This window comes from Strix aluco, chromosome 13 (genome assembly GCF_031877795.1).
Source record: "Strix aluco isolate bStrAlu1 chromosome 13, bStrAlu1.hap1, whole genome shotgun sequence".
In the NCBI taxonomy this organism is placed as follows: Eukaryota; Metazoa; Chordata; class Aves; order Strigiformes; family Strigidae; genus Strix; species Strix aluco.
The window spans coordinates 19,408,271-19,423,489 of NC_133943.1; the positions used below are offsets into that span (position 1 = coordinate 19,408,271).

The 15,219-nt window shown below is 42.1% G+C and overlaps 1 protein-coding gene across 2 annotated transcripts in view; it reads left to right on the plus strand.

Annotated features, from left to right (window-relative positions):
* The window catches only part of CTNNA1 (catenin alpha 1), a 119,855-nt gene that overhangs the window by 10,493 nt on the left and 94,143 nt on the right, over positions 1 to 15,219 (plus strand). For both annotated transcript variants that reach the window (XM_074838971.1, XM_074838970.1), the window contains exons 2-3: positions 7,061 to 7,167; positions 9,437 to 9,632. In XM_074838971.1, the coding sequence (XP_074695072.1) occupies positions 7,063 to 7,167; positions 9,437 to 9,632 (301 nt within the window). In that variant the 5' untranslated portion in view covers positions 7,061 to 7,062. The remainder of the gene's footprint in view (positions 1 to 7,060; positions 7,168 to 9,436; positions 9,633 to 15,219) is intronic.

Sequence of the window (15,219 nt, forward strand, 5' to 3'; positions counted from 1 at the left end):
GTAGGCGTGAAAACCTCTTGTTATAGAGTGCCTTTTGGAATGAAATGAAGTTACTTGAATCCACAGTACTGTAGCAGTTGGGGAGCTGTTAGGAGATAGCACATATTGCTTTGGAAACCGTGTTGCATCCTAATCTGGTGATATGCCCCATGCCTGCTTTCCTGTGACGCTGCATGGTATAGGGTGGGCTGTGAGGATTACGGCTGTATTTGTGGAATTGGGCACACAGATTCATTTGGAGACTGAAGGGAGAGAGAAAGAATGAAACTTTTTTTTTTCTGGATACTTAGTTATATGGAAAACAGTTTTGAGCTGTCAGTGGGACATGATGGAACCCCTGCATGTGATCTGGATTTAATATGAAGTGTGCCTTAACCTTTTTGAAACAAAAAGTGTTCAGAAGGTTTGTGTTAACGGTGTATGTTAAATACCCAGTTCCCACAGACCTTTATCTGCTGTCTTATCTTCTAACTTCAGCAGGGTAAAGGATCTCTGCTGGTTGTCAGATGGGTTTGGTATTTAGGTAACAAACTGAACAAAACTGAAAGGATTCCCTTGGGAACAGTGAAGCTGGTTCATTTTCTGGCTGGAAGATGAAGCTGGGTCACTGTTGTGAATCACACCATGTTCCATCCTCATGACTTGAGTGATGGTGTAAGGGCTGTTCTCATTACATTACACAGAATATCCAAAGGCATTTTGCGGGCATGGTAGAGGGCAGGATTATCATTCAAAATTACTGTGACTACTTAAATATGAGAGAAAGAAATAAGCTGCAAAATAATGCAATGAAGTACATATTACTGTGCCTGGCACAATCAGCTGCACAAAATGGGGAGCAACTAGGTGGGTAGCAGAAAGGATGTTAAAATGGAGAATGTCTCAGGTATAAAATGTCCTTGTACCGTACTCTTTTGTTAGGTTTTTTGGATAGCATAATGCTCAAATTCAGCATGTGGTCTATTGTGCTTGGTCCAGGTTAGCCTGCTGCTGTTTGAATATCATTTTCCCTAAGAAAAATCAAAAGAATGATGAACGTAGTTAAAAACTTCTAGAAAGTAGCCTGCCAGGATAGTTGAAATTTCAAGACTGATAGAATATGGCATGTAGAAGACTCTTCAGGTAGCACAGAGTAGTGGGCCTTAAGTTGCAGCACAAGAGAGGTGCAGTTCTTCCACTGCGTAACCAAGAGATTTGCTCTAGTCCAGAGGTCGGGAGGCTGCAGCATCTCCTGGTACAGAGCAGGTTGAACATAACTAGTTCAATAGTGCCTGAGATAGAGCCAGCACTGCCTTCAGGTGTGTGTGGGAGTGCAACCTGGAATGACAGGACCATGAGCATTAGGCCTTTCCGTGATTCTGTTGGTGTGCAGAGCTCCCTATTGAAACTGTGCTCCTTCATGGGCTTTCTGAAAAGCCTTGGGTGTCTTCGGGACACTTTTGCAAAGAAGCCGCAGAGCTGCATTCCTATGCTTGCCAAAATCTAGAAATTATTTGCATGCCAGTATTCTGGAAGTAGGTATCTGAAATTATTCTTAAAACCTGGAATTACCAGTTTTTGAAAACCTGACAACCTTTAGTTGTGGCTTTTGGAAGCTGCACTGTATGCGTATCATCTGCAGTGCCGCGGCAGGCCGGCTCATTCGACATGGTATGTAAACACAGCCCCAGCAGTTTAATACATCCCTCTGCTCAGGTCAGTGCCCTCACCTCTCCCGAGTAGGGCTGGGACCTGCCCTGGGGTGCAGTTCAGTAGCAGAGTTCATCTCGGTGCTGCTACAGTCCCGTCCACTTTTCTGGGCAGTCCCACCTCCTCCTTCAGGACAGTAAGCTGGCAAGGTAATTTTTGTAGTTACCGGCTTACTCTGAGACCATTTTAGCTCCCTGAAGTGGCTCACTGCATCAGGTGTGTACCAGTGTGGGTGCTGGTTCGAGGCAGGTTTGTGGCGGGGAAAGGAGCAGTAGGACTGTGGCAGCGTTTGCTTAAAGTCATGTAAAGTGTAATGGAAACCTCTTCTTAAAGTTTAGCTGTTGCCAGGGTCTTGATTCTTTGTATAAAGCAAGGGGCAAGTTGTCCTGGGATGGTTCTGCTTGTGGAGCTGCTCGTTGTCTGGAAATTGTGAAGTTCCTGGAGGTAACAGGGAAATCTGGCTGGAAGTGGTTTCTTTAAACTCCTATTCTTTCCCCACCCTTGTGTCCTTGCAAGCGCACTAAACCCAAGGAAGATACAATTGCATTACTCGTGACCCATCTATGACAATAATGAGCACCGTCACAACCAGTGTAATAACCTGAAGGGTTTGCAGTTAACGTGCTGGGCTGTGAGCATGGTTTAAGGTTGGTACTTGTGGTTTGAGCCCAGAGGGCAACGGAGCACCATGCAGCTGCTCGCTCACCCCTTCCCCCCAGCTCTGGGAAGGAGAAAATGAATCAAAAGGCCCAGGAATGGAGATCAGGACAGCGAGGGGTCGCTCACCTGTTAACGGTCACAGGCAAAAGAAGGGCTTATTAGGGGAAGGGAAAAAAAGGATGTCACTACTTCAAAACACTAATGATAATAATGACACTTAACAGACAGAAGGGACACTGAGAAGTGTTACCATATCTTAAAACACCTCCCCCCACCCCTCCCTTCTTTCTGGGCTCAGTTTTGTTCTTGATATTTCTACCTCCTCCCCCCATGGCGCAGAGGATGGGGGGGTTGCAGTCAGTCTGCTGCCGCTTCCTCCAAGGTGCGGGGGCAGCACTCTTCTGCATCCTTCCCCCTGCTCCACGTGGCATCCCTCTCACAGGAGACAGTCCTCCACAGACTCTTCGCCATGACTCCTCCCCACAGGATGCATTCTTCTCGAGATGCTCTGGCGTGGGTCACCTCCACGTATTCCAGTCCTCCCAGCTCCAAACTACAACCACAGGGGCTGCTTCTTCCCACAGAGTTCTGGGGGTCCTCCACAGACTGCAGGCAGATCTCTGCTCCTCTGGTGACCTCTGTGGTGGTGGTGGGGGCCCTGCAGTTCCACCACAGGATACAGGGGGGCTCTGCTCTGGTGTACCTCCTCCCTTTCCTCCTCCTTCCTTCCACGGACCTTGGTTTTCATGTAGGTGTCCTTGTAACTTGTTCTCAAAGTCCCTTCCTTCTCAGGTTCCCCTTCTTAAAAGTGTTAGAAGTGACCACCATTGCGAATTGGCTCAGCCTTGGCTAGAGGTGGGTCTGACTTGGAGCCAGGGGAGCTTTCAAGAAGCTTCTCACAGGGCCATGGCTGTAGCCCCCTCCCCTGCTACCAAAAACCCCACCACACAAACCCAGCCCAGGCTTCATGTGTCTGAGCATTAGATGTGCTGGGAGGGCATTCCTGCTCTCTGCGGCATCTCAGCTTGATGCTCTGTTTTCAGTAGCACCTGATTCAACTCAGCTGTGACGTCCAACTTCACCCCATGTTTCCACTTGAAGGGCTTTGCCAACGATGCCAGCTTATGTACCCATCTCCTCTTGCCATCGCCAGTTCCGCTCGCAGTGGTATCTGTGGTGGCACGGTGGACCAGATGGGGATCTCAGCCCACCCTGCAAAAATGGATTTCTTTCCCTCCAGCCAAATCAGTTCTTCCCCATCTGGTTAATCGCTCAGCCATGGGGAAGGCTGTGCCAGTACCGAGGGGGTGTGATGTGAAGATGGGAATGAGTTCCTAGAGGGGTGTGGGAGGATGAACATTGGTTTTTAAGCAGCTTTCCTGCTGCTTATGAAACCACAGGCTGGGCAACCACAACTCCTTGTGTGATGGTGTCTTTCTATATATTCCGACACTTCAGATTCAGTGTCGCTTGCTCTCTTCTGCTGTGTGGTCTGTGCTGCCTTGTCCTGGAAGTTCCTGCTTTGAGTGCACGCGTTGCTCATGTCCTGTGCATGGTAGGTCTGTGGCGTGGAGAATGGTTGCCATATCAGCTGGGTCATCCCAGCTGTCTGAAACCGGTGCTATGCTGGCCTGCGATTGGGTCCACCTTCCGGAAGACGTCCTCCTTCATTGAGGTGTTGCAGTTACGGCAGGCATCGTGGGAATCCTCGTGTGCTTTCCAAGAGCCAGCAATTAAGCACTCTGCTACAATATCCTCTGACTTGGTTTACTGCCTATTACTGTATTTGAATTCAGTGAGGCAAGAGCTTGAGCAGTTGCAGGGACAGACAGGTTGAGAGAATGAGAGCGTTGTGGTGACAGGAGTGCAGCCTCCTGGTACTTGTCCTTTTGTCCTCTAAACCCACCCCATTCACACATGCGTTTGTAAGCTATAGCCTGTTCCTGTATTCTTCACAAGTATTTAATTGAATAAACATATTTACTACGATGTACAAATGATATCCAAGTAATTGCTACCCAACAGTATATTTGATATCAGCCTATGCTTTTTAGATAAATTTCAATAAAGTTCATACTGAGTAGTTTTATAGACCATTACTTTTGGCCAGTTCGTGAGCTATCACACTAACATGTTTTCAGATGAATTGCCTTCATTATCCTACTAATACAATTAATGTATCTTCTCATGGTTACCTCGTCCTGCACTTTGTTTCTGTGAGAGGCATAACAGCATTAAATACCTAGAAAGAAGCTTTTACCTAGAAACCTAATGAGCTTTCCAGAGCCCTGGGTATGTTTCTCAGAAACCATAAGGGCTTTCCGCGTATTTTCCTTGGCTTCTTACGTAGGAAGCATTCACACCGAGCTAATGAGGAGGGAATAAACCAGTGAAATTCCTTGTTGAGGGTAGGATGTTAGCAGGGGGTGAAGGAAATTTTACAATTTGCCCTGTGCCAGCATCTGTGCCTCTGGGCCCTGGGTCAGGCCAGCCCAAAGCTGGACCAGCAAAAACAAAATAAGGGGGTGATAGGGAGAGAAGGATAGTTAGTGAGTTCAGAGGACTTAGCGGTAAGTGTCAGAGGTAGGGTGAGGAAGAGGAGGTGGCCACCCTCCACCCACCCTCCTGGAGCAGCAGGGGGGTGGCAGCTCACTGGGTGTCTCTGGAGCTGCAGCCTGACGTGCCTTCTGCTGCCGGAGCTGGGACTCTTCATCTGCACCTTCAAGCTTTTTGATTTAAAACAGTCAAAAATGTTATATGTATGCTAGTATGGATCAGACTCTTCCTATGCCTTCTTTTTTTAAGTTTTCAGCTTTTTAACTTTTCTTTCTCTCCAGCAGTGTGGGCACTTGGAGTGTGGGTGTAAGTGGAAATCTGAATGCAGGTTAGGTGAATATTCCTGCTTTGCACCTTGCAAAGTTGTACTTTGGTGTATGACAGTGCGTAGGCTTTTCAGGTCAAAGATGTGTTTGCAGTAGTGTAGTGAGTACTTAATCTATTGTATCGTGTCTGTGGTGTGAGAAAGCCTATGTCAGGTCTTGGGATCAGCCTGCCATGAAGGTGCTGTTGACTGAAGCCAGGTGACGACTTTAGCCCTTTCAGACTGAGCTTCTTGAGTGCCAGAGAGATTTTATTCTTCAGTGGGAAAGAAGCTGCCATGTCTGTGCTGTTTCTGCATGTTTAACTGTCAGTGTCGGTATAAAACGGTTAGTTGTTGGTATGTGTTGTAAACATCATTGGTTAACAAAATTAGTGCCTTGCCTCCTGCTTCTTAAAAATAATGGGATGTTGTGCTCGTCTGGCAGCTCGGGGACATCTGGTGCTGTCAGAGCAATCTGTCTGCTGAGATGCTATGCAGACAATGCCCTGTCCAGAGTAAGATTTAAAAATAATGGCTAATAAGCTTTTAAAACAACTTCAACGGTAGATGCTTAGGAAAAGGGGTGGAAGGAGACTTTGGAAATGTATTTCCCTTCCTGACTTTTTTTTTTTTAAAAAATACAAAGTTGCAAACGTACTTTATATTTTTAAAAAAGTCAGGAAGGGAAATACATTTCCAAAGTCTCCTTCCAAGTCTAATCTTGACTTTTGAGGGCGACCCAAAGCAGGAAGAGCTGGAATCTATTAAGTCTAAAGTGGTATGAACTGGTTTTATGGACCTGTGAGTACTTTAAATCAGTTTTTTACTGAAATTATGGTTCTGGTTATTCCTTTTTTGTGCTGTACAGCATCCCAGTGTTAATCTAGTGATCGGTTGTAGTTCATTATTTTGGGGTTTTTTTTTTTAGTCTACTGGTTTCAGAAGTAGAGATATTTTAGCAGTTTTACTAAACTTTCCCCACAATCATATTTGCTGTTCCATTGGGATGTCGATATAAAACTGTAACGGGAAGGAACAGCTCAGTGACAGCTTTTAACAGATCTCTTCATGCAAATCTGCTTTTCCTTCCTATGTAAATGTTAAGGAGAAGTGTAGTAGATATATAAGCTCTTAAATATGAACCAACTGGATTTTCTGGCTTTACAAGGTTTATATTCACAATCTTACCTTTGTACTTACAAAAGGTGAATTGGATGAACGGGTAGGTTGAATGAGTTGAGTTAGAACCTGATTCCTGGTTTGACAAAACATTTGGGGTAATGACTTATGGTGGAGCTGACAAAACTGGCAGCTTTCTGGTGCTGTTGAAGTCGAGGTGTTCCCTTCTGTTGCCCCAAGACCTTGGGCTGTGTCTCAGAGCTGGGCTGGGAGCACAAGTTGGCCGGCCCTGGGGGGAGGCAGCAGAAATCGGGAAGGGGTTATTTGCTTAGACTCCATCTGTGTGGATAAAGTGCCCCCTCTTACCTGTGAGGTCCATTGTCATTGCTTAGGGACCGCTGATAAGTAGACCAAACTTTGCCTGTCTTGTCATTGCTTTGATAAAATATTGTGGCTTTTGGGTAGGTCTTTGTGTGATTTGGTTTGCGTGGTTTGGTTTTTATTTTCTAACCAAAACATACAGGTAATGTCCTGCACTTTATCATAATGAGGAATTTTTAAAACTATCACCAGTTGAACCATAACTGGTATTTCTGGAGACAGTATAACCTTAACTTACACTGAATGGCCATGTTGTGTGCTTAATAGCCTCTGTTTTAATTTATTTTTAAAATATATTCCAATGGCATTAATAAAAATAATTGTATTCATATAGCTCTTTTCTTCTTTCAGAAATGACTGCTGTTACTGCAGGCAACGTTAACTTCAAATGGGATCCCAAAAGCTTGGAGATAAGAACACTGGCGGTTGAAAGGCTACTTGAGCCTCTTGTTACACAGGTAGGAAGAAAAAAGGGGGCAAAAAAACCCTTTGTAAGGATGATTACCTGTTTTGATGTATTTCAATCAAGTGACTTTCAAAGCTGAAATTCCAGAAGTAAAAATGCTACAAAACTAAAGATGGAAAAAAGTGTACAAGTAATTTCTCTGTTCAGTTTTATTGTAGCAGAGTTATTGGGCCCGAGTCTAGAAAGGCCGTGCTTCTTCAACATCTGATAAGACAGAGTATTTCAATTAGAAGTGCAGAAATGCGTGTTAGTAACTAATGTTCCATTGCTGCTGTGCTGTTTCTCACCTGTGTTTTGGGTGGTATGCTGCTTATTTGTAGAGTCTTTAAAAAGCTGTGCTATGTATCATTTAGAAACTGGTATTTGGGAACAACAAGAGTTCCTTCCAACAAAGCCATTAGTGCTTGCTAGAAGTAGGGTCTCATAAGTTGTTTTTTTGTTGTTTGTTTGTTTTTTTTTTTTCTTTGAGATTACCTGTGTCTAGAGTTCCCTTTGGAAGGAAATTCAGGTAAATGGTGAAATGTGCAGTGGGGGATGTCTGCAACCTGTCTAGAACAGCCTTGTGTAAATAGATTGGTGACCCCTCCTAACAGAGTTCCACCTGAGAAGTATGCTTTTATGGCATTTGTTACTGCTTCAGTATATCTTTTACAAGATATGCATGCTTTCTTTTAATTTCTGCCTATGCTTTATGCTGAATTTGTGAATAAAAGCTTATTTCTGCATGGTGTATCCTGCCCAGTGAAATGTACTGAAGACTATAGGAAAGCCACAGTAAGTTTTTTAAATGTAAGCAATGCATACTGGGCATTTTGAAGATTCCTGGAAGAGACTTTCTAGCAGGTCTGAAAGAGAAGGTACACTGGAGACAGTTACCTCATCTCTTTAGTGTTGTTTTCTTGAAATATGAAATTTTAAAAATGACAATATGAACTGGACATAACTCCTGCTAAGCACAAACTGCAACGATCAAGTTCTGTTTCTCGTATTAGCATCCCTTTAATTGCCAAGCTGCTGTCTGTACCTGCTGTTTGTTCCCTCCAGATACTCAGATGGACCATTGGATCATCCACTATATAGCTTTTTAGCTACTGATGGAGTCTTTCCTTAAGAGAAGTTGTTCTAATTTGGCAAATTTAACTGAGAAAACTTGTTTATAGGACCTTTTTGTCCAAGTTCAGTGTCTGTAACTTATTCCTCAAGTAGCACAATAGGCTATACGGGCAATCCCAAATTTTGAGAATGATGTGGCTGGGAAGGTACAGAGAAGAAAGTAGAGTAAGTTGCCTTGTTGCAACTTGTTCTTTATTTGTAGTACGTGATGAAATGAGTCCCCATTAACCGACAGCGATATTCCCAACTGATGGCTTTCGCGCTCTCAATCAACTACTGAGAAGATGGATTCATCTCTTGAGGACCTTTATGTCAGCAGTCCTTGGGCTTTCCAGAGTAGTAATATTTTTAGTGTTGTAATTTAAGGTCCCTCTGAAGTAGCTTTGTATGCATTTTTCCTAGAGTTAACAAAAAGGGGAGGGAAAGAAAAAAAAAAAGGGGGAAATGGAAAAGTGTGTGTGGATTTTGTGATATCTATCTGATTGAAGGGTATGGATCCTGATCCTGGTGGTCATCTGGCCGCTGGTGACCATCTCCTAGCAGGGTTTCAGTCTCAAACATAAAACTTGGAAATAGTTGTTGATTTCAGGACTATTGGGAGAGTTCAGCTTTGGCTGTTTTAGGGAAATAAGGAGCTCTAAGAAGTCCTTTGCTCTGCATTGAGTCCACTGGCTGTAGTGCTGTTTTTGATAGAAAAGATACTGTGTTGCTAGATTTCTGTAGGCTTCAACCTTGTTTGGGGTCTCTTATGCCTGGAGAGCTATCCCAAGCTAATTATCCCCATCTTGGTTTCTTTTTATGTGGTGCCAAATAACTCTGGCCTGTTCCTGAGATTTCAGTTTATCAAAAATACACATAGATCTTGATTCTCAAAATCAAATTTTCAGGTCTGCTGCTGATAAGAAAAATCTAAATCTCTAAGCAGTTTAGCTGAATTCATAATGCTTATTTAAAGGAATCAAGAAACAGGGTAAGGTTTAAAGAGATGTGAAAAACACTTCCTTGAGTTTAACCTTTGGAGCTGGCAGTAGTGCAGGTATTAGCAATACGCTGTCTAGAAAAAAATGCATGTGGTCTTGCTGCTAAATTGGTAAACTTCTAATTTGTTTCATGTTTTTTGTTTTTATTCCCTCCATATATGCCTTCAGGTAACAACACTGGTTAACACTAGTAACAAGGGCCCCTCTAATAAAAAGCGAGGACGTTCTAAAAAGGCCCATGTTTTGGCTGCTTCAGTTGAACAAGCAACAGAGAATTTCCTGGAGAAAGGAGACAAAATTGCAAAAGAGAGCCAGTTTCTTAAAGAGGAGCTGGTAGCCGCTGTGGAAGATGTTCGTAAGCAAGGTAAGAGCTATTTATCTGCTGGCTTGTAAAACGTTTTTTAGAGTAAGTAGGACTGTTCCCATTTCCCTTTTGCTGTTATTTCTAATGACTCTGCTCCTCTTCACTTGCGTAGATTCTTGGCTTGTCTTGCTGGCTTCCTTGAGGAATAATACGAACTGGCCAGATCTGGAAATTGGATGTCCCAACTAGAGACTGAGAAGAGAAGCAGAAGGGCTGATTCTTTGAAGAGCATTTAAAACTCAGTTTAGGCTAAAAAGTAACCCCCCCGTGCCCCATAAATGTTATGGAACTATGTCTCAAATGTGTCAATAACTTCTTCAATATTTGAATCTATACAAAACAGCATTGTAGGAGGAAGAGCTGAGTGTTGACTTGACAGAGCCGGGTGTCTCGAATATGCAAAATATAAACAGCTACAAACAGAATGCGAGGACCTTGATTAAATATTCCAGGCTTCCTCCTCCACATCTAGTGTTGATTTTTCCCATTTTCTTTTTTACTCTCTTAGAGAAGACCTGCAAGAAAAGCCTGTGGAGCTGGCTTACTCTAAAATATGCACTAGTAAATATTGTTGCTCATAAATCATTTATCATTCTTCCAGTCATGAGCCTTTTCTATGCTTCAGTGAAACCCAGTCAACTGGTATTAATGGTGACGGCTGCTGCTGCAAAAAAAGGAAAATGCATTAGCATTAATTACTTGTTTGTAGCTGAAGTTGCACAGTGATGAAATGTTAGTTGAAAATGGTTCTAAGTTCTGGATGAGCCTGGTTGACAGACCAAAGAAAAATCAACATAAGAAGGCTGCAATATAAGGGGCTAATTGAGTTGGCTTAATTTAACAACAAACAACAGAAGAAGAGACCCCTTTGTCTTGAAGCCTTTAATTCTTGTTGCTTGCTTGATTGCTGCTCGGAATTGAGAGTCAGAGCTCATCTGTGAGTACCTTCAAATGACTTCATGATATTAGCGAGCAAGGGAGCTGTACTCAGTCCTCAGGATTGAGAAGTTCCATTAGCTGAATTTGTAGTTGCGTATTACAGTGAGAAGCTGGTAGGAAGGAGAGACTGATAGAAAAACCTTCAGGATGACCCTTTCACTTGTTTCTTGGCCCCAGCTTGATTTTGAGACTACACATAGAGTTGATGCCAAAACCTCCCTGCTCTGTTGATCTTTGACAGAGGAGGTGGAGTTCATAGCTGAGAGGTGCTGGAGTGAAATAACTTCCCACCTTAATGTTGTTTCACTTCTTCCTCCTTTTTTACGGTTTGCAGCCTGCATGAAAGCTGGTGTGTAGAGAGGATAGCTGTATCTGTGTTCTGAAGCTGGGTGGATGGTTATTAAACTTGAGTGATTTTTGCCTGAATACAACTGGTGCCCACCACCATTGCAGGGCTGGGCTGCTGGGGCAGCATGACCAGGGACAAAAGCCTCTGCCCAACCGTGGCACTGGTGTTCGTTCAGGTTCAGCAGAGCGGCTCTTCGTGAGGAAATTAAAAAACAAATAAACCTGTGAGGAAATTAGAAGCAAATGGTGAAAAATGAGATACAACAGAGGGAAGGCTTATTGCTGCCAATGCCCGGGGGAGGATTGCAGTTCTCAGTAGTGCTAATAACAGCAAGGAGACACAAACTCTCAGCGTACATGTTTATATACAGTCTGTGCACTTCAGAAGTGTTTCCCGTATTGTGGTAGACCAGTTGAATTCATGAACTGGAGAAATGAGGGAAGTGTAATACAAAGCTGGTGCATGTGCTTAGCAAAAGTTCCAGGTGTTGGTGCCTCTATCTGCCTTTTGCAATTGGAGGCAAAAGTGGTGAGGAAAATGTGGGTATCTTGGTCAGTGATAGGGTGATTGTGACCTGGCAGCATCTGTGTGTCTGATGGCAGCAGTGGGTTTATAGATATATAGCATAATTTATCTTCAGCAGAAGACAGGAAAATAGAATTAATAATGCCTTTATTTAGACGAGGGAGCGGTTTAGTTACCATAATAAAAAAAGATGAATGAATGTAGACAGAGGTTATGAAGATGATTAGGACAATAGATAACTTGTCTCATCAGAGAAAATTAAAAATTTTTTTTAGCCTAGCAAGAAGATTGAGAGGGTACATGATTTTAGTGAGCACGGTTGTTCATAAAATCCCATTTGTTGGGGGTAAAAACAAAGAAGTGAAAAGAGCAATTTAGAATGAATGATAGTAGGGCTATGTACTAAATCAATATGAGTGAATCTTCAAAGTCTTCCTGATTTTTACAATGGAAGAATAAATTACAACTTGCTTTAAATATTAAATAAGTTCATGAAATATCCTAAAATGAAATTCCTGGCCCTCTAAAGCTTTGGACTTTTGACTTCTTTTAAAGTAGTGAAACTTCTTAAAATAAAATTTTGCACAGAATAGTGGAGACAGAGAACCAAAGCATTTTTCAGAATAGATCCTGCTGTGGTTATAGAAAAGAGTAGTAGGAAAACATCTGACGTGAACGTCTCAGATTTCAGCATCCTTACAGTGTTTTTTACATTAATTTCTGCCGTTGGAGTTTTGCTGGGTAATAGAAGGAGCAGTACTGGTCTTGCCCAGTCTTACTCCCCCCACTGTGAGCTCTTTGTAGGGTTTTACCTTATGATGAAGCATTGAAGACTGATTGTATGTTGAAATTGTCAGCTCCTCTGGTGCTGTTGGGAGGTGTTTTGGAACTGAACCAGTTTCTTACCCAGGTGCTTGACACTGAGACAGGTTGCAGACTCTGAGATTGAGAAGGGAATTTCTTTCGGGTCAGACTGACCAAGCTATTCCTGTTTTCCTGGAGTACTGATGACCATAGCTCACTGCCTCTATATATCTGTATGCTAGTGTGAGGATCCAGGGTATTAACTGTGCTCTTACTTTTTCTTCCCATGGTAATTTTACATAAAAGAACAAAAATGAAAGCTTAAAATTAAAAAGCTTAAGCCTGTGCTTAGGGTTTGAGGTAAGAGAATGGATGAATGGTCTTGTGAATCCTGTGCACTTTGATCACGTTTCATGGTTGCAAAAGCAGGGGAATGAACCTACTGATTCAGCATGGTGTCCTTCCGTGCTGTGTTTGAGTGAAGCTTTCTCCAGAACGGGACAGTGAGGCAAATTATGAAAGGGTAAAATGTTTTTTCAACTGTACTTCACACAAGATACATGGCTTAAGGATTTCCAAGGAACAGAAGGAGGCCAGTTGCAGAATTACTTGAAGTTAAACACTGAATTCTTCTTGGAAAATTCAACTTTAAAATTCTGTTGTGACCAGTTAGCTTAACTTCTTAGAAGGGTGCAAAGAGTTCTTAGTTGTTTTCCTGTAAGAAAAATGTTTTAGGAGTGTACCACTTGTATTAGAAGTAATCCTCCAGCCCAGGACTTGAGATCTTTGAAAAGCCATAACCTAAGGGAACTCTGAGAAGGTTCTTGACAAACTGTAGGAGTGTTGTAGGCAGTATATGGATTTAATTGAAGACAAGATTAAGGAATTAACAGAAGCTTTTGTTGCCGTAAGTATCATCTCCTGGTTGATATGGCAAAAGTAGATATGGGGCCTTGTCATTTGTAGTAGAAAGCAAGGTCAGCCTTGTTGTGACACTCATGGTGGACATTGAACATGGCATTAGTGGTAAGATAGGACCTCAGTATCCAGAATAGAAGAGTCTTGAAACTTGAGTTCCATGCTTGCCTGCATTTGGTGAGGAATAGGCAGCCTCTAGGGAACTGTGATAGGGTGTTATGGGCAGGTAGAGGTATGGGCTGATGGCACTCCTTGTATTTCTAATACTGCTGGCAAAGCAGCCTGCAGATGGGCTTTGAACTGGAAGATGCTGAAAGATACAAAGTTATGTGTGGGGATGAATTTCTATCTTGGGAAAAAAGCATCAGTACCTGTGTGTGGCCTAGGCCTTGCCTGTCTTCTCTGCTGCTTTCCTGTTCCATCAGTGTTCATATAAAGAAAGCCCTCTCTGTCATGGTCATCGTGTACTGTGCTGCTGAGGAGGATTAATAGTGCTGTCTGAAAGTGCTGTCAGACCCTGTGGGCATGGTGGGAATGAGACTAGAAAATGGTAATTTTCTTTTGATGGACTAAAATCTTACTATTTCTGAAATGGGCTTTGTTCCATTAGATTTAATTGAATTCTTAGTGCTTTATTGACAAGATCATAGTATGGCTACTGTTGCCTCTTCTTTTTTTGACTCTGTTTTATTATCTTTCCCTTGTAATATGTAGTGAAAATCTAAGGCTATATTGGAAAAACAGATTACTCATATAAGAATTCATACCAGCTGTATAATCTGAGTCTCATAGTCTGACTCTTCTGCAGTGTATTTCTTTTAACTCTTGAAATCCTGCTTTCAAATTTGCTATGTTACCCCTGGTTCAAATTTGAAAATTAGAAGATTATGCTGGATCCAATTTGAACTGCTAATGTACACACACAGTGCAGTAACTACGTACTTAGGGCAAGGCAGAGTTCCCTCTTACCCTTTGAATCTAGCTAAAATTAACTACCCCTTGTTGCCTTTTTTTTTTGTAAAAGAAGTCTGAAAGCTGGCTTTCTTTAATTTGCAGAAAAATATATATATATGCAACAACTTTAAATATAATCTTCCTTTAATTCTGGGAAGCTGGTTATCTTTGACACCCTGACAAGCTGTTTGAAACTCTCTAAATTTTTTAAAGTCTCTTGTTTAAAAAGGAATAGCATTTTATTTCAGGACTGGCTTGTAGGGTTGCAATTTAAGAGATGGATAGAGGGTAACTGTGGTTTTTAACCTTGTTAACAATTTCTGAGATTCAGATGAAGTGGGTGGCCACCCCTCTAAGTTGTTTTAAATAGGAAGTAAATGAAAACAACATTCCTTTCTTTTGGGAGTTGGAGATGTGGAAATTTTACATCTTAAGTAAATAAGGGAGGAAATATTTGTAATGAATTTTGGTTCTGGCATATATTCTTAAATCCTGAGATTGTTAATAGATTTCATACTTGTGGTGGTGACATTAATTTCACTATTATTAGCCTCTTCCAGAAGGAATAAAGAAAGGACCATGTCAACTATGTAGGGGTTTTATAATCTCATGGCTGGTTGCAGTTTTTCAGCATTGGAGATGCATCATCTTTCACCCGTCTGGAAATCTGAGGCTCTTAATGCTTGTTAAAATAATGAATTGTGTTCCTCAAAGTTGGGTAAGGGATAGCTTTACATTGATATTTATAGCTGGTCTGTACTTGGACAGAAGCTTTTTTCATATGTCACAGTACTGAAGTAGCATATTTTTTATCTTAAAATGTTGTATGCCACTCTTTGTCGTATTATTTAAGATGATGGAAGGGTGTTACATAGCAGGGAGCATTTGAACAAAATTGAGTATCTTGATGTAGTTGCTTGGACAGGCTGGCAGCTGTGTTTGGGCTGTATTTAGCTATGAAGGTGTAGAGTGCTTGGGTGCTAGAAACCATTCCAGGGCAAGATATTAATTGCTTAATGGTAAGTATGTGGATGGTTAACCACAGGCTCTCCAGTGGTAGGTATTTTTTTTGTAGTTAAAAAGTTAAAATTGAAACAC